Raw genomic sequence first — 25,323 nt, 5'->3', positions numbered from 1 at the left:
GAAGTGTTGTCAAACTGATCATTTTGATTTCATTGCAGTCCTGGTTTCATCCGCTTTGTGCGAGTGCTATGTGGAATGTCATCTGATGAGAGGAAAGCCTTCCTTCAGTTCACTACAGGCTGCTCAACTCTGCCACCTGGTGGACTAGCCAACCTACACCCACGTCTCACAATAGTCCGGAAGGTATAATGTCTTTGCTATCTGTTCTAGGGATGCATAACGATTAATCGCGATTAATTTATAGCAGAATAAAAGTTTTTGTATACATCATATATATTTGTGTGTGAACTGTGTATAATAAATACTTATATATAAATATGCACACATGTATGGATAAAAATATATTAAGTATTTATATATTAATATTAGGGCCGGGACTTTAACGCGTTAATTAAGATTAATTAATTACACAAAAATAACGCGTTAAACATTTTTAACGCATTTTAATCGCACTTATTTTTGCACCGCGGAACATTTCTCATGAGTTTCGGCGGACCGATTATACTGGAGCACCAACTAGCGTTCATGACTTCACAACAAACCACAGTGAACATGAACCAAGAGGCTGATGAGATCGCTTTGGTTGGCCCCGTGGATGGGAATTTTTTTTTATAAAAAACGAACGGATGTAAGCGTCGATAAAAGCATGGTTGTGTGTAAGCTATGCAACAAGGAATTCACATATCACCGCAGCACATCGAGCATCTCAATGCAAAACATACAGCATAGCGTGGACATTAGCCCGACTCCGGGCACAACGACTTATTCGGACGGGATTAGTTTTACATAGGGATGTGGGGTAAAGCAAGTTTTTATCAGAGCTTCTCGGTGATTTTAGTCCAGTCCGAATGCTCCATGTCAGTAATCATTACTGACAATGTCAGTAAAGATTACGGCGTCTTTTACCTTCTGTAAAAAGGTCCGGAGAAATTACCTCAGGTAATACAAATCCAGTGCGAATAGACCAGCTGTAAATATACACGTAAATCGCGTCATTTCCTTTTAATTTGCGGGTTTCTTTTAAATATAAAAGCGCTTAAAGAAGCATTTACTTGCGTTCTAGACGGGAAACAAGTCAGTTACAAGTCAGTTTCTGAATAAAACACGACAAAAACTTAAAAAAAAAGTCAAATTTACTTCTCAGAGGCATGGAACTGTTTATGAAACTGACGTTCTCCCCAAACTGAAATTAAACACAGTGTTTCGCGTTTTCCTTGTCTGTGTCATGTTGTTTGCACATCTGATATCTGGAAGCAAGGTAACGTGCACGTGAAGACGAGAGGTGACGCGCTGCGCCAACGAGTTATACCCCTCCCACTTCTGAATGTTTTACAGAGATTTCTAATCCCGTCCGAATTGACCATTAATATTACCGACGTCCTGTGGTAAAATTACATTACGCCATCTACCCCTGTAAAACTAATCCTGTCCGAATAGAAACAATATTTTGTTGCTTAAGCTTATGTAGGCTATTCAGTCATTATTTATGGTACACTCTAAGAACGAATGTGTTAAAAACAACACATTAGTGTTGATTCTGGGACAACACACTAACTGCGTCGTCCTGGAATCCACCCATCTCTGTGTTATTATTGAAACAACACATTTTGTTATACACTTGAACACAAAATCAAGACAAAATGACTCATAATGTGTTAAAATTACACATAATGTGTTAAAAGCTTACAGCACAATGATGTGTATAAAATTAACACATCCTTTCTAAGAGTGTATACTAAAATCCATGTAAAAAAGTACTTCTTAATGTTCTCAGGTCAAATATTTATATGCGATTAAAATGCGATTAATTTAGATTAATTAATTACAAAGCCTCTAATTAATTAGATTAATTTTTTTAATCGAGTCCCGGCCCTAATTAATATAAATATATATTTACATGTAAACATTTCTTAAATATATACATGCGTGTGTGTGCATTTAAGTTATTATACACAGTTCTTACACATACACTCACCTAAAGGATTATTAGGAACACCTGTTCAATTTCTCATTAATGCAATTATCTAATCAACCAATCACATGGCAGTTGCTTCAATGCATTAAGGGGTGTGGTCCTGGTCAAGACAATCTCCTGAACTCCAAACTGAATTTCAGAATGGGAAAGAAAGGTGATTTAAGCAATTTTGAGCGTAGCATGGTTGTTGGTGCCAGACGGGCCGGACTGAGTATTTCACAATCTACCGGGATTTCACGCACAACCATTTCTAGGGTTTACAAAGAATGATTTTAAAAGGGGAAAACATCCGGTATGCCGCAGTCCTGTGGGCGAAAATGCCTTGTTGATGTTAGAGGTCAGAGGGGAATGGACTGATTCAAGCTGATAGAAGAGCAACTTTGACTGAAATAACCGAGGTATGCAGCAAAGCATTTGTAAAGCCACAACACGCACAACCTTGAGGCGGATGGGCTACATCAGCAGAAGACCCCACTGGGTACCATTCATCTCCACTACAAATAGGAAAAAGAGGCTACATTTGCACGAGCTCACCAAAATTAGACAGTTGAAGACTGGAAAAATGTTGCCTGGTCTGATGAGTCTCGATTTCTGTTGACACATTCAGATAATAGAGTCAGAATTTGGCGTAAACAGAATGGGAACATGGATCCATCATGCCTTGTTACCACGGTGCAGGCTGGTGGTGGTGGTATATTGGTGTAGGGGATGTTTTCTTGGCACACTTTAGGCCCCTTAATGCAAATTGGGGATTGTTTAAATGCCACGGCCTACCTGAGCAGTGTTTCTGACCAAGTCCATCTTTTTATGACCACCATGCACCCATCATCTGATGGCTACTTCCAGCAGGATAATGCAGCATGTCACAAAGCTCGAATCATTTCAAATTGGTTTCTTGAACATGACAATGAGTTCACTGTACTAAAATGGCCCCCACCGTCACCAGATCTCAACCCAATAGAGCATTTTTAAGATGTGGTGGAACGGGAGCTTCATGCCCTGGATGTGCATCCCACAAATCTCCATCAACTGCAAGATGCAGGCCAACATTTTTAAAGAATGCTTTCAGCACCTTGTTGAAATAATTCCATGTAGCATTAAGGCAGTTCTGAAGGCGAAAGGGGGTCAAACACAGTATTAGTATGGTGTTCCTAATAATCCTTTAGGTGAGTGTATATGATGTAAACAAAAACTTTTATTCTGCTATAGATTAATCGTTACGCATCCCTAATCTATTCTATCAAATCAAGTTGTTTAATGGCTTGACTACTATCGGTGTACTATTTGTCTTCTAGGTTGATGCAACAGATGCCAGCTATCCTTCAGTTAACACATGCGTGCACTACTTGAAGTTACCGGAGTATTCCTCTGAAGAGATCATGAGGGAGCGCCTCCTCGCTGCCACTATGGAAAAGGGCTTCCACCTCAACTGAGCATGCTCTCCCCGCACCTTTGACCAACTCTCCCATACTGGTGAAGCCTGTTGTGTTTTGTTGCAGAAAATAAAAGCTGTGCTCTGATGAATTCCCAACCCCACTTATTCCCCAAACACCCCACATTTACTCAAAAAAACAGGAGTAAAAGACCCATCGCAGCTCCCGAAGCAAACTCCTTATTCACTTGACTGCTCCACAAGGCCTTTCCCAGGTCACTCTACTGCTTTAAGGGCTTGAGCCGCTGGCAGCCAGGGTAGTCTGTCCTCATTCTACTGTGTTTACCGTCATATTCCAACTTCACTGTAAATTTCGGCATAGATCGTCTCTTTTCGAGATCCGGATATCACCACCATCTACAGCATCAGACCCCCGGTCTCCCTGCACGAGGGGGACGTAAGCACACCTGCTTCAGTAGAGCTAACTTATAGAGTGTTTGGGCATTAACAGGTTTTAAGTTTTACTAGTGCCTGCGTTGTTGAAATATTAGGATTTTCGTTCATTTGTTTTACTTAATCTGTCAGCATACAATCATGCACATGCTTTGTTTTTCTGGGTATTTTTTCCAATTTTGCTTCCGTTACTGTGCGAGTATGTTTTCAACCGTATCTTGCCCCGCTTAAGGATCAAAGTCCCCGAGTGCGTTTGTGTAATTTTACAAATAAAGCTATAGATACAGGAACACTGGTTCTGTGTGCAAGGCACATTTAAAAGAAATAAGCAAGCTGTGCTTTCCCTTGTATTTTCTTTGTATATTATAAACATTTATTTAACTCAAGTTGCAGTTTGAAGTAAACAGATATTTTCAAATGTGTATGCTCCAAAAAATAATCATTAAAATGTTTGCAAAGTATAGTGTGTAATGTCTTTATTTAGACTTTTCTGTGCACTCCCGTATGGTAAACACTGGAAATAGTTGAATTAGTTTTGCATGAAGTTTATATGCATTTATTCATTAAGCGGATGCTTTTATTTAAAGCGACTTGCAAATAAAACATTTTACATTTTGTCTAAAAGCCAACAATAAGCGTAGTGTACAACATCGGCAATTCAATTCTTAAATGTAGTTAAAAATTGTATTCTTGGGTGATTCTCACGAAATCCAGACTTGGGTGTCCACCATCAGATTTTTTAAAAAGCCCTTGAAGGCAGTTTTTTTGCACACATAAGATTAAGATCTGAACTTACTACAATTATTATTTTTAGAGAACTTAAAAAATATTTCTTATAGAATTATTTAAATTTTTTAGATTATCATTATCAAAAATTATCATTACTGCAACATGATATTACATTAAATATATGCATTTACAAACTCATGTTTTGGTAATGAGAACTAAAAAGTTGTCTAGGTACTATGACAAACAAAATTTCAACTTTTATCTGGAGAAAAAATAAGAACTGCTTACCTGGTAAGTGTCACAGTCAGTTTTTTTGACAATGTTCTTGAGGGCTTAAACAATGATTGAAAATTGTTGCGGAGGATGAGAAAATTGGTCTTGTACACATTTATATTCCTGATTATTGTCTCTACATTTACCAATGATCACCAAATACCACATGTTTCTTTACTGTAAATGTTTATAGTATAACATGCACTGAAGCTTTTTATTTTTTTAGATTTTTTAATTATAAATATTTCCATGTCAAAGAACCCAAATTCAGTAATGGACACATAGCGGTAATAAAAATTTTCCCATTAAATGTGGGGAAAAAACAAAATTGGTTTGTATGATGTTATTTAAAATCATGTGTAATAGTACATGAAGAGATGTTTGTAACTGTATGCTTCTTATTTTGATACTCTTTTCATTTACTTTTTCATCAAAATGTTTCATGACACCTCATAAGTCTAATTTCACGAGAATCACCCTCTTGCATATAATGCATGGTCAGTTTTCTGTAGAAACATCAAATACGTTGGGTTTAATACAGAACACAACAAAATACAATTTTTAGAACAATGCAAAAACTTGGTTTAGATTTAGTGAGTATTTTTCTTGTTGAACATTAATGTTGAATTCAATCAGCTTTCAGTCATCTTGTCCAGAGCCAGTAGCGGTGCCAGTATCCGGTTCTTATTTGTCTCCACAATATGTCCATTCAGGATTATTTCATCGAGTATGATGTGCACTTTATCTAAATTGAACATTATCTATTTTTTGCATTAAGGAATTAAACACTCAAAAAAAAAAAAAAAATACAAACACATGGCACCAATGATGTCACTATTGCTGAAAGGTATAGTTCATACAAAAATGAAAATTGTCATTACTCACCCTAAAAGTTGTTACAAACCTGTACACGTTTCCTTGATCTGCTGCTGAATGTTTGTAACAACCCGTTTTTTGAGCACCATTGACTTCAGTAGTATTTTTCTTTCCTACTATGCGAGTCAATGGTGCTCCTGCTTGATTACAAATATCTTCCAGTGTGTTTAGCGAGACAAAGAAATGTATACAGGTTTGTATCAACAAGGGGGTGAGTAAATAATGACTAAATTGGGCTAAATATCCCTTTAACGGATTAAACCACTTGTTGCTTAAAACTGATAACTAACATTGTCCCTAAACAACAACAGCAACCAAAAAGGTCAATGCCTTGTGTAAGGATACGTCCAGTTCACTCTGTCAAGAGAAAAGTACAGATACCATCAGTGAATTTACAGCAGAAATACCTGCGCCCGTATTCATAAAACATCTTTAGGCTACAAGTAGCTCCAAATTTGATTTAAGAGAAATGCTTAAAAATGGCCTAATTTGTTGACTCCTGAATTTTTGCTTAGTGTTTCACAAATTCTTCTAGTGCTTAAAGAGTAACTAAACCCTAAACCAACTTTTTTTAGTTAATGATCTGTAAGAATGATGGTTTATTAGTGCTGTTCATTGATTTTAGTAAGTTTTTTGAAATTTGGATATAAAGTGTTTCAATACCACAATATATGGTGTAAAAACGTCTGAGTGCTGCCCTCTTCAGGTTGAACGGTGGCTACTGCAGTTGAATTTTTCTATTGGATGTTGGGTCCAAAAAAGAACTTGTGACGTAAGCAGGTTCAAGCTCACCACGCCCTTGTTAAGATCTCACCACACACTTGGTACGAGCTTAGTTCATCCCCTCTTTCTCTGTTGGGATCTGCCTACTTTTCTTGCATTTTTCAAATATTGCCAGTGGGTGGAGTCAGGCTCTGACCAGGGGTTTAGTTACGCTTTAAAGTATATCTGTGAAAGGTTAGGAGTAGTCAAGATTACTCTTAAGTCCAAATCACAAACAATACTAAAATAGTTGTTGCCTTACTCTCAGTATAAGTTGAGCAAGGAGTAACAGCTGTTCTTTTTTTATGTCTTTTTATGATTGCGTGTCTTACTCTAATTTATAATTATAATATAATCTGTTAAAGGTACACTGTGTGACTTTTAGGAGGATCTCTTGACAGAAATGCAATATAATTTACATAACTATATTATCAGTGATGTATAAAAACCTTACATAATGAACATAGAGAGCTGTGGAGTGAGCCATTGGTTGCAATTCACAGTTTCACCACTAAATACTGGACCTTTAATTAAAAGTCTGCTTATACACTCTTAAAAATAAAGGTGCTACACAATGCCATAAATGAACAATTTTTAACTGTATGGTTCCATAAAGAACCTTTAACATCTGAAGAACCTTTCTAAAATGAACAAGGTAAAAAAAGAAACAATTCTTTTAAGAACCTTTTGCCTGAATGTTTCTTTGGATCTTCTTTCGAATCGCTTTAAAGAACCTTCTGTATCACCTTTTTCAAGATTGTCTAATAATTGTTTGTAAAACGCAGACATGTAAGAGGATGGAAATGTTATACTTATTTGCATATGGCATCATGATACTTTGTTCTACAATACATCTATGATTAAAGGTGCCGTGTGTAATTTTTAGAAGGATCTCTTGACAGAAATGCAAAATAATATACAAAACTATATTATCAGGTATGTATAAAGACCTTTTATAATGAACCGTTATGTTTTTATTACCTTAAAATGAGACGTTTTTATCTACATACACCGAGATCCCCTTACATGGAAGTCGCCATTTTGTGCCGCCATGTTTCTACAGAAGCTCTTAACAGACAAACAAGTTGTCTCCAATGATGACATGTTTGTCCTGTGTCGGCTACTGTAGCTTCTCTATGTGTTTCAAAAGCAAGGGGTGAGCTGTGAACTGAGCTGTTGGTTGCAATTTGCAACCTCACCACTAGATGCCGCTAAAATTTACACACTGCACCTTTAAATCACAGAGACCCATACCCTATTAGCCAATCACTGGTCGTAGTTGGTCATCTTGATGATGTCATCCATAGCAACAAGTTCAACCCCTACCCTTTCTTATAACTTAAGATTTTAACCAGTTCCTTGGTAAAAGATGATTTTAGTAGTAAGAGAAAATGTTTTGTAAATATGGGCCTTGATTTTTATTTTTTATCTGGAATATTTAATAGAAAAATGCCAGTACTCACCACACGACTGAAGTACTTGTCTAACACTTCAACAAAGTTGTGCAGAAGCTCATAGATTGAGAGTTCATTCTGTGTTAACGGAATAAGAGTCAGGTGTTTTAATCTAATTGTAGCAAAAAAGTTGGATCTACTTAAAAATATTACTTTAATTGGTAACAAACCTAAAAAGTATGTGTTTTTTTTTTCAACTTAAAGGTGCAAAAGAATCCATTGAAATAATATGTTAAAGGGGGTTTAATGTTATTTCAAGCATTCTGACTTATTAACACAGATATAGAGTTGTTTTTTCATGCTAAACGTAGGCAAAGTGCAAAGTGTCCAAAAAGCAGTTAGGCGTGTTACAGAGTATTTCTGTGCCAAATGCACTTCGCCAGGTTTCGTACGAGGTCCTGAAAGTTTTTTTCGATTACGGGTCCAGCTGACATTTCAGGGGTTACTATACGCATCACTTCTTTTTATGGGAACTTCCCCCGGAAAACCCCGCCCACCCGTCAATCAGTGGGAGACGCTAGAACTTACAAACATCACATCACGTGACACAGCTTTGTTTAATTTCAAAACTCAACAATAGCTCGAAAGAAAAAGTGTGTTTTTGGATGCAAGGAGAAGAAAGCCAGCCTTGTGGAAACAATGGATATAGTTTATTATCCGGGGTAGCAGCGGAGTGAGTTGTACATGTGTGTTTGATGTGCTGGATTTCATTGAAAAGTCCCAACCGGGTCACGAGTTTCATGCGGTAAGTAAGACTTCTGTCTTATGTTGGAAATAGGCGCGTGCATATTATATAAATGACACGACATGTAGTGAATCATAAGTTAAAACAGTGTTGTATAGTGTTGCATGACTCGTAATCGCTCCTCCCGGTGTAGTAACTCCTCCTTTATTTTTTCGTACGTTATCGAAAGATTTGGTAAAGCTAATCTTTCTTTTATAAATCTGATTAAACTACAACACTCTTTGGAAATATAAAGGATGTCATACTACTCTATAGGTACTCCAAATTAACATCAGAAATGCAGAAACGGTGTGTGTTATGTGAGCTTTAAATTGTTCTTTGATATTTACATAGAAGGTATGTAACTTTATTAAAGGACAACACCACTGTTTTTCAATATTTTACTTTGTTCTTACCTCAACTTAGACTAATTAATACATACCTATCTTTTTTCAATGGGTGTACTTTTAATCTTTGTACAGTGTGTTGTGAATGTGTTAGCATTTAGCCTAGCCCCATTCATTCCTTAGGATCCAAACAGGGATGAATTTAGAACCCACCAAACACTTCCATGTTTTCCCTTTTTAAAGACTGTTACATGAGTAGTTAGACGAGTAAGTATGGTGGCACAAAATAAAACGTGGCGATTTTTTTAAGCGGATGAAAAAATTAGAACTATATTGTATGGCAGAAGAGCACTTAGTTTGCAACACTTCAACCTCAGGCGCAGTAATATTAACGGTAGTTTGAGCGAGAGGGGGAGTAGTCAGGACTGATGATGTTACTGTGCGCTGAGGTCAAAATTTTAAACATGGAAAAGTTCGATTTTCGTTAAAGTGTGAATATATGTAACCAATTAAAGTAGGTTTTCCCCTCAAATTGTTGAAAAACTTACATTTTTGAAGTGTTACCAATTTAAGTAACATTTTCAAGTAGATCCAATTTCAAGTGTTTGAACAAAATATCTTATTGGCACACCTTAATATAAAAAAATAAAAAAAACTAGTGCCTAATTGACACTAATTATAAAGATTGCACCTGTAACACAAATAACTAACCTCATTTTCCGTAATGCCAACAACAATAAAAAGTGCTGCATACTGACGATATACCAGCTTGTAGTCTTTATACTCCACAAACGAACACTGAGTGAACAAAAGCACAGAAATGTATAGATATGTTCTGTATTTATTCATTGTAAATACACTGATGTTGCTGTTGCTGTTATTTTGCACTAAATTTCCCCTAGAGATTAACAACACATGCATAACCATTAGTCTTGTTTTAAAAAAAATGCAAACCATACACCAAAATAGTGCTATACAGCTGTGTGGTTAACCAGTTAACTGAAAGCGAAAAGGAAACTGACCTCTTCCTTCCTCCGGGAGAGACATCCCCTGACCACATCAGCTTCAAGAGCTGCTCTCTTCCCAATGTCTACATGTTCATAATACTTAGACAGGCGCGTCTGGCCCTGTTTATTCATCATCAGAAGAAACTTGATCATGGTGAAGCAGAATAATATTCTCCACTAGAAAGATAAATAATTAGTCATTAGTTTGTACCAGGGAGGGTAACAATAATCATCTTTGAATAGTTAAAAATAATGAGTTGTGCACTTTTTTTTACAAAATGTACCAGCATAAAACCTGATTTATTTTAATATTGCAAAACAAACTAAACACAATACTAAAAATTATATTCATATGAACCTTAATTTATTTAGACAATGGTGTCTAATAATAACTGTGGCATCTGGTATTACAATATTTAACTATGGTATGATTTAGGGACGCAATAAAAATATTTTTTGTTTGCCGACGCAGATACCAGTATCACAAACAACTATTGGCTGAATCCGGTATTTGCTTACTTATTTAAACTTTTGTCATTAAAACACATCACTGTTTTGATCAAGTTTTAAATTAGTAAAGTTCACCAACATATGCATTAAGCTATACTGGCTAGTTTTTTGCTGCATCATTAAATAATTTTTATTTTCAAATTTTTTGAATTAGATCCATTTAAAGGGGACATTTCATAAGACTTTAAGATGTAAAATAAATCTTTCGTGTCCGAAAAGTACATATATGAAGTTTTAGCTCAAAATACCATATAGATTATTTATTATAGCATGTTAAAATTGCCACTTTGTGCGAGCAAAACATTTTTAAAAACTTTACGTTGCATTTTAAAAGCAAATGAGCTGATCTCTGCACTAAATGTCAGTGCCATGGTTGGATAGTGCAGATTAAGGGGCGGTATTATCCCCTTCTGACATCACAAGCCAAATTTCAATGACCTGTTTTTTCACATGCTTGCAGAGAATGGTTCACCAAAACTAAGTTACTGTGTTGTTCATTTTCACACTTTATAGGTTGATAGAAGGCCTGGGGACCCAATTATAGCACTTAAACATGAAAAAGTCAGATTTTCATGAAGTGTCGGCTTTAACATTATAAGAGAGGCACAACAGTAAGATAAAAACAAAATAAAAGTAAATGCATAAAATGACAAACCTCAGTAGTTAAGTTTGCTATTAAATATTATTCTCAAATATTTTTAAACTCTTTTGACTAGGTCAAATACAACTTAGCGCCTTTACACAGTTATCGGTGTGTTATTATATCAGCCTCTCTCACGCTTTCATCCAAAGCATCTTAACGTGCATTTAAAGGTATTGCGGAGGATTTTCTTTTTCCGGGTGGATCATCAAGACTATTGGTCCTATTAGTTGTCAATCAGGAGTGTTGCGCAGTTGCATTTTATAAAAAAGTGGAGAAGGCGGTTCTTTTCTAAAATTCGAGAAAATCCTCCGCTACACCTTTAATCTACACGTTTTTTAGTATGCGTGTTTCTGGGATCGAACCCATGAAGTTTACGTGGCTAGCACAATGCCCTACCAACTGACCTAGAGAAACTAAAAAATCTGCCAATAAATTTCACCGGCTGATAAATCGGTGCGATTTCTCAAATATTATTCATTTGCGCCGCTATACACACATGGGGGCTCGTCCGGGATATAAATATTAATATTAAAATATTAATATTAAAAGTACTGCTATTATCAACGTCTAGTTATTATATCATTAGGTTTAGAAACTATAAAAGATAAAAAATCACTTAAAGGAACAGTTCACCCAAAAATGTAAATTATGCGTTTTTTTTATTCACCATAATGTTTTTCAATTCAAACCATAATGTATCATATCTGACCTAAACTCTCCAGTGAACTCGCGTATGGCTGAAGTTTATAAAGTTTGAAATATGTTGTCTTACGAAAAACCTATCGCTTCAAATGAGAAGACATTTAATAACTAGATTAGTTTTTGATGGATGGATGGGTGTGCTTTAAAAATGAGGCACTATTCACCGCCATTATAAAGTTGAAAGGAGCCAGGATATTATTTAATATAACTCCAACTGTGTTGGGCTAAAAAAGAAAGTCATAACTTATATACCTATGATGGCTTAAAGGTGCAGTGTGTAAATTTTAGCGGCATCTAGTGGTAAGGTTGCGAATTGCAACCAACGGCTTAGTCCACTCCTCACCCCTCGCTTTTAAAACACATAGAGAAGATACGGTAGCCACCACCGGACAAACAAGTCATCGTCGGAGACAACTTAGTAAAAAATGTGTCCGTTAAGGGCTTCTGTAGAAAAATGGTGGCTCAAAATGGCGACTTCCATGTAAGGTGTATGTAGATAAAAAGGTCTCGTTCTAAGGTAATAAACACATAACGGTTCATTATGAAAGGTCTTTATTACACCCCTGATAATATAGTTTTGTATATTATTTTGCATTTCTGTCAAGAGATCCTTCTAAAAATTACGCACTGCACCTTTAAGGATGAGTCAAACAGAAGCTAACTTTCATTTATGAGTGAACTATTCCTTTAAAAAACATTCCTTCATTTTCTCCTTATCTTTATTAACTGTATTTATAGTCAAGTCATTCCTCGTCTTCCATCATTGATTGAGTCACACTATCGCCACACACACGCCCCGTGTCTTCCCGTGTAGTCCCGTATTCAGCAGGGTTGGGTGAACGCGTCCCATCATGCAGTGCGCGCCAGTCCTCCCTCACTCACCCCCGCAGTAAGGAGACTCACATCCAGGGATCGGACTAATGGCGGTCGGCAAATCCGTGCGCTGACACGAAACCCAAAACACCGTTTCACCCGCTCAGGTGCCAGCCTATTTCGTAGGGGGCAGGGCGACATCGCATCGCTACGCGGACGGTGAATAAGGGAGGGTTGAGGGGAAACAATTGACGACTTCTAGCAGGACTTTCCTATTTTTAAATATGGATGAACAGCCCGGCGGAGGAGGAGGAGGAATGGCCGCCCAGAGACAGCAGCAGTCCGCACCGCAGCAGGGTAACAACAGCATTAATCCCCAGATCGGCAGCGCTGGAGGAGCGGCTATGGTCCAACAACAACCAGACGAGATGCCCAGGCCCCAACAGTACACTATCCCGGGGATTTTACACTACATCCAGCACGAGTGGGCCCGGTTCGAGATGGAGAGGGCGCACTGGGAAGTGGAAAGGGCCGAACTTCAGGTACAAACCCCGAAGATCTACTAAAACGCTTTGGTAACTAAACAGGAACCGCACGGGGAGGATATAATCGACGTGAAGATGATTGTCTTAAATTAAAAAGTGCTTTCTAAACGTTGTCCTTGATAGTAAGAGATTGACTATAGATCCCGCGAGCTTCCTGTCCGCCCCATTCCGCACTGCTAGCGACGCGACAAACTTTACGCTTTCATTTGAGGAAATACTCTTTTGTGTATTTTAAGTGTCCACTAAATATAAACTAACTATAATATAAACTATATAAAATAAAGAAGTACACGACCCGAAACCTTGTAACGTTACTTGGAGTAGTGTACTTGATAGGCTATGCTAAGCTAACGTGACATCGCTTTAGCAACGATGTTTAGCGATAGCGGACACGATCAATTCAGTATCATCTTACCCATGAACACGGTACCAGATTTGATAGTCGTCGATGTGTCGTCGTTTCGTGGCGTTGGAAAGCATCTGTCAATGAAAGCCAGCAGACTTTGTCAACTATTCACTCGTTCTGCCATTTTGCTTTGGTCAATATGGCGTCCGTATGGGTCTCTTCTTGTATCGATTCAGCCTGTTAGCACTCTCACTTTAACACCTTACTGAAATGTGCAGTATTTTTAGATACTGTGTGAGATTAAGTACACAAAACATAGACATGATAGACGACTGAAAGCACGAGGAATACGTGTGGCTGACCAATTTAAAGCTAAGCTGTTAGCAAATCTGTATGTGACACTGTTAGCCATTGCTAGTTTCTGCTCTTTAGTTTTATTTTAAACTCATTTTACTGACAAATGAGTGTCATATAGTCAGTTGAAAGTGTCAGGTTATGTGTTTAACCCATAAACTTGATATTTTACAAGGATGTGATGTCATCTTTACTTTTCTTTAGCATCTCAGGTTAGCTGCTAAGACAGTGTGTTGTGTAATGGGAAGGTTTGCTAATAATAGACTAATACACTAGGACGACTAAAGTTGATACAAAAATAACAAATATTTGGTTTTATTTCAGCTTGGCTGACATCTGCACCCATTCACATTAAATACATGTATTAAGATGTGATATTAGGGCAGGTTTGGTCTTTTTGCAAATATCATTGCAGGTTTGACAAGTGTAACTTTAACAGCAAGTTCGTGTTTTTTTAATCTGTCTAGCTTTGGGGAATGAGGAAAAAGTAGGGTTTGCGTTTATGTAAACACTGTGACTTTTGCCGTAGGATGCTTCAGTGTTTTTTTACCACCCGTGTACAAACTTGTTCAGTGACATACTTTATAGGTGACTCCCACTTTACACCTAATGGCACTGTCATTATTTAAAAGCAGTCAGCTCTCCCACGTTCATACCAATCCAGGATTTCTCCGAGAAGGGATTGGTCTTGTTTATCTTCTCCACATTCCATGTTTTAGATGTTTAACTTCTGCCCTGAACATTGAGCAAAACGTCAACATTACAAATTAATTTTACATTTATGCATTTGGCAGACGCTTTTATCCAAAACGACTTAAGGTCGAAGTATGGTCCATTTTTAAACGTACACAAGGGTCCACGTACAGTTTTCGTCATCAGAAGTGTGTGCGCGTACTGTACGCGCACCGTCAGAATTTTTTGCATGCATTGGTCGTCTTTGTACAGGTACGAGTCAAATAAACTATACTTTGCAAGGCTGTAAAAACTGATTATACTCTGGGCTTTATAGTGCATCACTATGTGTGTTCCCTGGGATCAAACCCATGATCTTTTGCATTGCTAACACAATGCTCTAGCTCTCCCACTAAGCTCTGCATGAGCACAGATGTGAAAAATGAATTTGAAAGTGACACAGATGATTTGATACATCTATTCTTTGGATATTTGGATGTCTTGGTTTTTTATCAGTACTGTAGTTACCTTCAAAAGCAAGGGATTGTGCACATTTGGCATCTGTGTTGGAGATAAAGCTAATGTTAGATAATGGGTAGTAGTTTAATGCTACTTTATGACACTATCTGGCCCCAAATTGATGTGAAACTCTTCTTGTCAGTTTGCCAGTTTTTGTAAGCATCGCTGCTAGAGGAGATGTCCTAAGCAGTCACATCGGGAATAAAGCCGAATAAGATTATGTGGGTTAGCTCGGGGTTTGTAGGTCATTCTAGTGCCATCTTCAGTCAGTTTGCATTGCATCTCTCCAGCTACAAGGAATAACGTTTTCTGTGGGGTTTATGTTTATCACATTGTAACTTAAGCTATTTTACACAACAACAATGTAGTTTTCCTCGTTTTTTCATGTAAACATGTCAATGCTGTCAAAAAATCTGCGTTTACACAAAGATGGCTAACTATGCTTTATTACATGTGCCAGGTCGGTAGATGCCGACGTTATTTTGTAAAGAAAACACTAGGGATGCACCGATAGGATTTTTGGGGCCGATACCAATATTAAACACTTGTATACAATACTATATAGCTGCTCTATTTGCTAGTTTATTTCTGCATCAAATTATTTTTACTGAACATGGATTGGATCTAATTAACATTCAACTGACCAACATAATAAGAGAGGCAAAAATTAAGCTAAAACAAATATAATAAGACAGCATGACAACCTTCAAAGGTGGTTTTTGCTATTCAGCATTTATTTTATTAACAACATTAACTCGTTTTTTACATATAATGGATTTCGTTATGCAGTTAATTAATAAACAATCGGTATCGGCCTTTCTCGTGCTATCGCCGATATGCCGATGGTTTCAAATTCATCAAAAATCGGCCGATAAATATCGGTGCATCACTAGAAAACACATTTGCGTTCTTCCAAAGAGCGATAGATCAGGGTCCTGGAGGGCCAGTGTCCTGCAAAGTTTAACTCCAGCCCTAATCAAACACCCCTGAAAATCCTAATCAAAGGCTGCAGGATTACTATGAAATGACATTCATGCGTGTTTAACATCATTCACACAGCACTTTGGTCCCAGAAAAACCTGTAAAATTGGCAGACAGGCTTCTGTAAATGTTCTGGGATCACTCCCGGAAAGAGAATCTAGTAACATTGCCGTAAGATACGTGGAAAAGCCCACCGTGTGAATGAGATGCAGAAACCATGCCGTAAGGGGCGTGCCGTAGTGAGGACGTGTGTCATGCCAACTTGAAGTTATTGTTCAGCTCTTTAAAATGAGGGGTTTACATTAGGGCTGGGTATTGGCAAGGGCCTTACGAAACGATACATGGGACATGATACAATGTATCACGATACGATACACTGCATGTTGCGATACATTGCAATACTCTTTTCTTTTTTATCAAAATGTAAAAAATAGCTTTTTTACTTTTTTTTTTAAAGCCAAAGTGCTCCCACACGTTGGCTTTGAAAGCTGCGGGCGTTTTTAAAGTTTCTGCCATTTTCTCATTCTCACTAACTTTTGAGACATTGGCCGAATGGCCGTATGTGACAGACAACTGGACAGCGACAACTACTGCAGCGGCAGAGGGCGTCGTTTGACGTACACAGAGGGATTTTGATGTGTTTTTAAAATATCGACAGTAGAGATTGAAATACCGATACACTATTGTGGAAAAATTATCACGATAGTTAGCTGTATCTGTATTTTTGCACAGCCCTAGTTTATATGCAGATTAACATTCACAATGAGAAATGTTTGCAAACTGGACTGAAGCAGAGATCATGGAGCTCATAAAATATCCACTCTGAAGCTGAGATCATTGACCAGCATGACAGAACGGCATGTCATGCACTTCTTTATAGTCTTATAAACAGAAATGCACACATGGTTTCTGGAGAAAGAAATAACGGATAATAAGCAAACTTCAGACGCTGCAGAGAAAAATACGACCAAGTGCAGGACTTTAAACACGTCTCGTGTCTTTACGGGATATTTACAGTATCTGTGTGTGTGAATGCAAACACAGATTCCAGCAAATCATTGGCAAATTGAATGAACCAAAAATCAAACCATCCCCGACAAATCCCGAATTTTTACAATTTACAACTTTGAACTTTCAGGTCCCAAAAATGTCATTGTCATGTAAACAAACAGCCAAACTGCATAAAAAAAAATCAGTTTTCTGGTAAAACGTCATCATGTAAAAGCCCCCTTAGTTGAGGGTGCGTTTACCGTTTATGTCAACACCTTTATCCATTTCATGTAAAGGGTGTATCCGTTCCACAGAAGTGATATTGCATTCATAACTGAGCAATAAGTTTTGAGAAACTGTTATATTGTGAGTTACATTTGAAGGGTGTTGTTAAAGGATAACACCACAATTTTTCAATATTTTACCATGTTCTTACCTCAACTTAGATGCATTAATACATACCTATCTTTTTTTCAATGGGTGCACGTTTGGTCTTTGTACGGCGCCTCGTGAGTGTGTTGGCATTTAGTCTGGCCTCATTCATTCCTATTGCTCCAAATGGATGAATTTAGAAGCCACCAAACACTTCCATGTCTACCCTATTTAAAGACCATTATATGAGTAGTTACACGAGTAAGTATGGTGGCACAAAATAAAACTTTTGTTTGGAGCCGTAGGAATGAATGGGGCTAGGCTAAATGCTAACACATTCAAGAAGCTCTGTACAAAAGTGCATGCATAAAAATAAGATGGGTATGTATTAATTTATTTAAGTTGAGGTAAGTAAAATATTGAAAAACGGTGGTGTTTTTCTTTAAGCATGACATGCAATGTTGTGTCTGCATTCCTTTTAGCCGTGACTATGTTTGCAATATAACATAGTCTAAATTAGGGGTGGGCGATATGACCAAAATCTTCTATCACGATAGGATTAATTTTATATCATGATAACGATATGTATCACGGTAGAGGTTTTTTATGTTTTAATAAGGTTTAAATCTTTAATACCATAGAAATGTTCATACTTCTCACAAAAAACATATACAAGCATAGAAAGAAGATAAAAAGCAAACAAAACTCAAGCTCTCTGAAGATAAACAGTCATATAAGAATGATAATAAATAATTATGCATGTATGTATAAGCCTATACATATTTTTATTTAAGGTAGAAAAGTGATTTAATCAGGAGCAGTGAGAGATTTTTCTCAATGCTGTTTGATTAACACGAGTGACAGACGGGAGCAAAATTAGGTAACTTCCCCTTTAAGACCAACGTCCAGATCCAATACACTGTCACACATGCGCTTTCTGTTTTAGCTGTTTACTTTCTCTTAAGACCTGACTGGTCGTGTTTATGAGGATGCTTGCAAAGACGGGAATTTTGACGCATATATGTATTTAAGGCCAATAAAGCGGGAAAAATGCTCGCGAGCTTAATGAGCAGCAGTCGCGCGACTTGCGCGTTCCTCACAGACAGAAAAAGCAGCGGCTGCGCGACTTGTCCGCTCCTGACACACAGAAAGAACGCACGCATACAGATCTGTTGTCTGTGTTTCAATGGCTTAAAATAACTTGTTTTAAAACTGCAGTGCTTAAATACGTGTACAAACGTTACGTTTTCGCGACCACGCGCACAGGAGCGTGTCGTGGGCACGTAACCTCGATAGAAACGATAGTCCAAAATCTCTACCGGTTGACAATTTTCTACCGGTTAATTATGTCTACCGGTTTATCGCCCACCCCTAGTCTAAATGCTTTTGTTGCTGAATGATTACTACAGTTAAAGACTAGGAAAAAAAAATGAAAGCTCAAATTTTATGTTGCATCTATCCATAAACCTTATTTAAATAATAACAGAACGTTATTCTATAGGTGTCGTGATATACACAGCAGCTAGGTATAGGCCTATGTATTTTGCATCGTATCAGTTTGTATGCTTTGCCACAATGCTGTTTAGCTTTTTTTTTTTTAGCTTTCTTAAGTGTTCATGTAGCTCAACTGGTAGATTATTGTGTAAGCCATGCAAAAAAGGTCATGGGTTTGATCCTCTGTGAATAAAAAGTATATGTAATGCTTTGGATTGAAGCGTCTGCCAATTGCGTAAACGTTAATAATTTTAAATATCGTTTAGATTTATGAACTTAAAGAGTTTTGATCGAAATGAGTTTGAATGTGCCTGTGATTTGGGTAATATAAGCATTTTGCGTCACATACTATTATTAAACCCATAAGGTCCCCTCATTCAGCTGCTTTTCTCCCACAGCGTGTCGGGTATTTTTAGTGTCTGCGTTCAGTCCGCACAGCTGAAATGCTCTTCTACCGATCTTTAAATCCGGTAGGTGACAGAGATTTCCACCAAGCATCAGAGTCTTGCTCGGGGCAGTGAGCAGCCAGCTGTTCCTGACCATATGTGTAGTGGCTGTCCTTACAGTCTGCTGACACATGCAATGCTGTGTTTTAATAGACCGGTATTCCTTAGCATTACCTGCCTGCTTACAAAATGTATTTTGTAAAATGCAGGCCTAGTTAACCTAGTCTTTGAATTATTTATATTCGCTCATAACCGGTCCAACTTAGTAAGGTGCATTCCGAATGCCTTAATGCTGTACTAATGCAAGCTCATGTCATTAATATTCAGGTCTTAATGCACATATTGCATTACAGAGATAAAGTGAAGTAGTAATCTGATAGCTCCGAGCTGCATGGTTGTTTTGTTAAAGTCCTTAAAGTAAAAAAACAGGGGGCTATGGTTAAAACGAAGCATTGTGGGGATGTTTTAGATAACCTGGTAAATCCAGAGAACCTATGCATAATATGAGCCACAGATATTATGTGCTTGAAACGTATATCAGCAGTACATTTGCCAGGCATGTTATGTAAAAAGGAAGTTTTTAAGCATCTAGGTATCTGTGTTTTGTGACATGTTTGTGTATCAGATTTCATAGTTGCAATGGTCGCATAAATACTTCCCTGTTGAATAGCTATGCTGGAATGCTATAAATTGATATGAACATCATGCATTTTTGTAAAATTAAATCATATTTTTACATATTTAGAGATTTACCCTTTAATTATGGGTTAAATCTTACACCTATGACCTCTGACCCCCTTCACTGTCATAAAAATGGGAAAAGTGCTGTCCCAGGGGTGGTAGTCTTTCAAACAGTATACCAGTACCTGTGTACACAAAGGGTGCATATTAGTACCATAAAGGTACATATTGGTAACAAATGCACCCATATCTGTACCTAAATGGCACATATTAGGACCTTTTAAAAGGGTACCAACTCATTGAGTCTGTGATGAAGGGACTGAAAGGCCATTTCACACTGAATGTGACGATGTGATGCAAATGTGGCTATTCACATTGGATGCAATGATTCTTGATGCAACAGATCGAGGACCAGTGTGTTGATTTTTTTTTCCCCGCCAGTGCCGCCACATAACTCCATGATGATACACACAGCCCATCTTGTTAGATTTGACTATCGGTGCTTTCATTGTGTTGTAACAGCAACGAATGATCTGAACTATAGAACGGGACTGCAATAAAACTAGTTTGCTGAGATTCCAGTGATCTGTACAAAATCTCGAGAGACTTAACGGTTAAGCCGAAAGTATACTAGGGACGTCCGCGTATGCGCGCCGTCCGCATGACGTCATTTTCATCATCAGGAGGGGCCGCGGACCGTCCGCGTGCAGCCCAAAATTTGAGACCGCGTGGACAGTGCGAACAACAGCGCATGCGCGTGAAAATTTAGACAGGACACTCCACTACAAACAATTATACAAAGGAAATAGACAGCATTTGCACACACACTTTCATTTTTATTCTTTAATTCTTACTTCTTCCAAGAACAAAAAAGCTGTGGAGAATGATAATGTTTGATTCCTTTTCAGTGTTGTCTTGTTGTTTGTTCTAAACTGTGTTTGCAATGGTGGATCGGCTACTGTTCATCACCTATACTAATGTTTTAATGTACTGTAAATGTCGCCAAATCAGTGCTGCCCTGACTGCCTGGTAGAGTAATAATTTGAATAAGAAATCATTTGTATTGCGTATAGTGTCGAACGCGGCCATCCGCGTATAGCCGCAGGGAGTATACTCGAAAAGCTGCGCGGACGTGGAAAAAAATGTATACCCCGGCCTTTAAAGAGCACCTATTTCATTGCTTATAAACCACGTTATTTTGTGTATTTGGTATAATACAATGTGTTTGCGTGGTTTATGGTTAAAAACACATTATTTTCCACATACCGTACATTTTTGTAGCTCCAGATTTCACTCCCTTCCTGAAACGGACTGATTTGGTACACAACTCATCGATTTAAAAAGCGCTGTGTCCCTGATTGGCCAGCTAATCTGTATGTTGTGATTGGCCTGAATACCTCTGACGTCAGCCGGAAATGTGACGCTCTTTACTATGTTTGAAAGATTCGCGCACAATGCACACTGGAGTTAACTTACAGGCTGTGAGTCTGAAGTGGGAGGAATTATGATAATGTCGGTCTTGCCTACATCACCAATTCCAGGAAGTAAACTGTTGCCTACAATCTTTGTGTTTGTTGGAGTCCAAGAAAAGAGATTTACGTTGGAGACGATAACTCACCCCATCGTTTGCTTTGGTGTATGCAGGGGCGGCGTTTGCGTATGGCAGGGTATGTCATTTTATCATTTTAAATATTTTCAGTAGAACATATCTGAACATTAGTACATCACTAACATGGATAATATACACGTGTGCTTGACTTCATGCTATAATACAGGAACCGACATGCGGATAACATCAAGAGCGGTTTGAAAGCAAACTCTTCCGATGATTTCTCGCCTCACCCTCGCGGTGCTTTGATGTCATCAGCCTGTCGTTCTTGCTTGCAGCGCAGCTTGAAGTCCTTGCAGGAGGTTTCATGATGACCGCTGTTGTTTATAATCTTTATTTTCGCAAGTAAACTCCTTTTTTTGTTTTAACATTCAAACAGACTCACGGTTCTCCCCCACGCTCGTGCAATGCATATTGCATACATTATTCCAGAAGTAAAATGATTTGTTCTCTGTGGATAAATAAACATGTTCTCTTACACTGGGAAATTGTAGCGCAGTCTAAGTGTATTAATTATTTGCGCGCGTTTTTGAATATGGCGACTTGTGGAATAAAAACTGCACGACGACAAAAGGTTAGACTTTTTGCATTTAGCCCTGTTTTACTAAGAGTTTAGTGTTTTAGTCTTAGTTGGTTAGCTGGCTGAGTAAACTACGTGTGCTCTATCACATCATTAAAAGTCTTTATTGTGTTTTGTGTTTATTGGCGGCTGTCATGACAAGATTTGTGAAGGGATGTTACAGTATGTTTTGATATTATCTTGTTTTAGTTTATCTGTTGCTGGAGTTGCACTTAGTTAAGAATGACAACATTTGAAAAGCATTTTAAACAACCATGATTTCTATTTTTGTTTTTTCTTTTGTATTGCTTCCGTATTGTTGTCAGTAAGTGTACATCCGTGCAATCATAGTATGATTTTGTACGGGTTGGTGGAGTATTTACACATAATGGATATAATGTGGCTTCATAGATTCGTTATTTGAATGGCCTTCTTGTACGAATAATTTTTGCCATACCCTAGGTTTTCGTGAAACGCCGCCACTGGGTGTATGTACCTTTTACATATCGTTAACATTTACTAAAAAACACCTACACACCTAAGGAAATGTAAAAACATGAATCGGACAATAGGTGCTCTTTAAATTTACAGGTTTAAGGAAACTCCTTATTGGTTTGAAATCAACCAAAGATGATTTAGTTGTTTGCTGGTCACATTAAAATTTATAAAAAGGTTATTCAAATGTTTTTCCATTATGCCCCCACGAACTGTCTGACATTTGTTGTGCAGTTCGATAGTCCCGCCTCAAACTCACGTAATGGTTGAAGCAGTGATGTGGTTTTGTGCTGGTCATTACTTATTTAGATAATTAATCTTTAGAAACCAAGTACTCAAGACAATTACTTGAAATATCTATGTTGAAGCTCGAGCTGTAACTAGGAAAGAGCTTTTAATAATTTACAAGGAAGTCATGCATCAACTAAACTATAATGTAACATGTTAACTTTTATTTAGTACATTACGTTAATACCGCTTTCATTATTATGGTCCAGTTACATCACTTTAGTATTATTATATTATTACCTACGATGAACAATTGTGAAAAGCGATATATAAACAAAATTGAATTGTTTTGACAGTCAGGTTGTTATATAATGGCAACTGTTAGGGAACTTAAAAAAACAGTTTTTTATAACGTGGTGCCGTTATTGTTAATTAAGTTGTCTCATAGCTAAATTTTTCGGTCATCATTAGCTTGTAACATACCATTCCTCTCTCAGTAACCGACATATTTTTGTGCTGTGAGCCGTTATCTGACGACTGTACAGGGGAATGTGTCATGTGTCCGCCAGGGCTATTCTTGCCTGCCGGGTCGCAGCTTTGCCTCTTTGTAAAGCTCTTGTTTAGGGCAGTGATCTCACCGAGTTTCCCCCGGGCGTCTCACTGGAGTGACCTCACACATCGATTCCAGAGCTATGAATGATGGGGTGGATCGAGAAAGCACACGCTTGCCTGACGCATGTGTTGATGCTCTCAACATCATCACCTCAGAATGATGAATAGACGTTACCTTAGGTGACATACGGTTGGTTTTGGTTACTGATTTGTTTTTGCTGTATTTATTCATCCATGTATGGTTTTTTAGTCAAATAATGAATCATGCATATTTTTCGGGGCCATGCAAAGCGGGTCTCTGTGCGCCGGTCTCCAAAATGTCTGTAGTCTTAAGACAAGCACAGACAGCTGTCTCTGTGAAAGTCTCATCCAAGAAACGCAATGGCTCTGACCACCCAACCACACTGGCCTTCTCATCCCTCTGATGAACTCCTAAAGGAATAGTTTGACCAAAAATGAAAACTCTGTTATTGTTGAGAGACACCTTCATGTCATTCCAATTCTGTATGCTGTTGTTTCCATGAAAAAAAATATTCACTTAGATCTTTTCCTCATGACAACAGTTCAGCGTAACCAGCTGTGAAGCCATATTTCATCCATTACATTGCATTGAATGCATTACAAAGTTTTGTATCTCACTAAGAATGAATTTATAATTAGTTTCATATTTAACAATATCCAAGTCAGGTTTTGTAAATGAATAGGCAGCGCTATTTAACTTATAGAAATTTCGCAAAGGTATGAATTACTGAATGATTTTAACACTTCAAAAAGTTACTTAAAGTTTTAGCTTGACGCAGAGAGACTGGTGAGACGAAGATGCCAGAGTGATGTTTTTTCCATTTTAAAATATATTGGAATTCAAATAGATTTTGCAAACTTAAAGAACCGTCATAGTGCATATTATTTATTGAAACATTTAGCAAGTTATTACATTTCACATTTATATATTATCATTTAGCATATCATACATCGTATTTAGCAAGTTACCTCATATCGCATTTCCCTTCAATATTGTGAAGCCCAGTAGGTTGGTTATGTAATTTTAAGTAAAAAAAAAACAGAATGTTATTAGATTTTACAAACTTAATTCATTATCATATCGCATATTGTACATTTACTTTTTTTTCGCAAGTTACCACATCACATTTTTCTTCAGTATCGTGAATCCCTAAGCTGGTTATGTAATTTTACGTTTTTTTTTTTTAATAGTACAATTTAATTCAATTTTACAAACTTAATTCATTATCATATTGCATATTGTTTATCGCATCATCTAAACAATAGAGCTGGGTATCGATTCAGATGTTCCAGATCGATTCGCAAGCAATCGATTTGATTCTCGATACGAATTTCGCTACCGATTCTTGTCTCGTTTTTTTCCCGGATTCTCGATTCAACTCAATGAATATAGAATAGAATATAATATTATAATATATTAGAGTTTAGACTGAATGACAGGCTCGCCTCTCACTCCTTGGTTACATTGCGCAAAGCAAAAAAAGGGTGACATCTAGTGGAGAAGACTAGTAATTAGATTAACGTAAAATTTTACGTTCAGTTTTTGCGGAAATAAAATTAAAAAAAAATTGATTCGTGGCCTGTGAGAATCGATTTTGAATCAACCACGGGAAAAAAATCTATTAATCGAAAAATCTATTTTTTTTGCCCAGCCCTACTTAGCAAGTTATCACATCGCATTTCTTCAATATTGCCCAGCCCTATATGTTGGTTATGTAATTTTAAGGTTTTTTAAAAATATTGAAATTGAATGAGATTT

General features: G+C 37.4%; 3 protein-coding genes across 11 annotated transcripts in view; 2 read left to right on the top strand and 1 right to left on the bottom strand.

Annotated features, from left to right (window-relative positions):
• hectd1 (HECT domain containing 1) overlaps nucleotides 1–4,261 on the top strand; it is a 37,675-nt gene extending 33,414 nt beyond the window's left edge. For all 8 annotated transcript variants that reach the window (XM_073869706.1, XM_073869702.1, XM_073869704.1 and 5 more), the window contains 2 exons: nucleotides 39–183; nucleotides 3,271–4,261. In XM_073869706.1, coding sequence (XP_073725807.1) covers nucleotides 39–183; nucleotides 3,271–3,408 — 283 coding nt within the window. In that variant the 3' untranslated portion in view covers nucleotides 3,409–4,261. The remainder of the gene's footprint in view (nucleotides 1–38; nucleotides 184–3,270) is intronic.
• A 1,043-nt stretch (nucleotides 4,262–5,304) lies between these two features.
• ap4s1 (adaptor related protein complex 4 subunit sigma 1) lies at nucleotides 5,305–13,783 on the bottom strand. Its single transcript, XM_073869697.1, has 6 exons — nucleotides 13,601–13,783; nucleotides 9,988–10,149; nucleotides 9,677–9,763; nucleotides 7,904–7,972; nucleotides 6,024–6,035; nucleotides 5,305–5,563 (listed from the first exon to the last, which is right to left on the bottom strand). Exons 2-6 carry the CDS (start codon nucleotides 10,123–10,125, stop codon nucleotides 5,435–5,437), a joined length of 435 nt encoding a protein of 144 aa, XP_073725798.1. The 5' UTR covers nucleotides 10,126–10,149; nucleotides 13,601–13,783; the 3' UTR covers nucleotides 5,305–5,434.
• strn3 (striatin, calmodulin binding protein 3) overlaps nucleotides 12,630–25,323 on the top strand; it is a 33,480-nt gene continuing 20,786 nt past the window's right edge. The window contains exon 1 of one of the 2 annotated variants that reach the window (XM_073869696.1): nucleotides 12,630–13,182. In XM_073869696.1, coding sequence (XP_073725797.1) covers nucleotides 12,925–13,182 — 258 coding nt within the window. In that variant the 5' untranslated portion in view covers nucleotides 12,630–12,924. The remainder of the gene's footprint in view (nucleotides 13,183–25,323) is intronic. The other variant, XM_073869695.1, reaches the window with a different exon arrangement.

Source organism: Misgurnus anguillicaudatus, chromosome 7 (genome assembly GCF_027580225.2).
Source record: "Misgurnus anguillicaudatus chromosome 7, ASM2758022v2, whole genome shotgun sequence".
Taxonomy (NCBI): Eukaryota; Metazoa; Chordata; class Actinopteri; order Cypriniformes; family Cobitidae; genus Misgurnus; species Misgurnus anguillicaudatus.
Note: the sequence above shows the minus strand (reverse complement) of the source record. Positions and strands in the feature narration are given on the sequence as shown.

What these genes read in the sequence shown, in the direction of transcription:
- ap4s1 (XM_073869697.1), bottom strand. Translation starts at nt 10,125, where the DNA reads ATGATCAAGTTTCTTCTGATGATGAATAAACAGGGCCAGACGCGCCTG. An exon ending in TCTCCCGGAGGAAGGAAGAG is followed by an intron (nt 9,764 to 9,987) that starts GTCAGTTTCCTT and finishes TTGTTCACTCAG; the next exon opens with TGTTCGTTTGTGGAGTATAA. An exon ending in TTGGCATTACGGAAAATGAG is followed by an intron (nt 7,973 to 9,676) that starts GTTAGTTATTTG and finishes CCGTTAACACAG; the next exon opens with AATGAACTCTCAATCTATGA.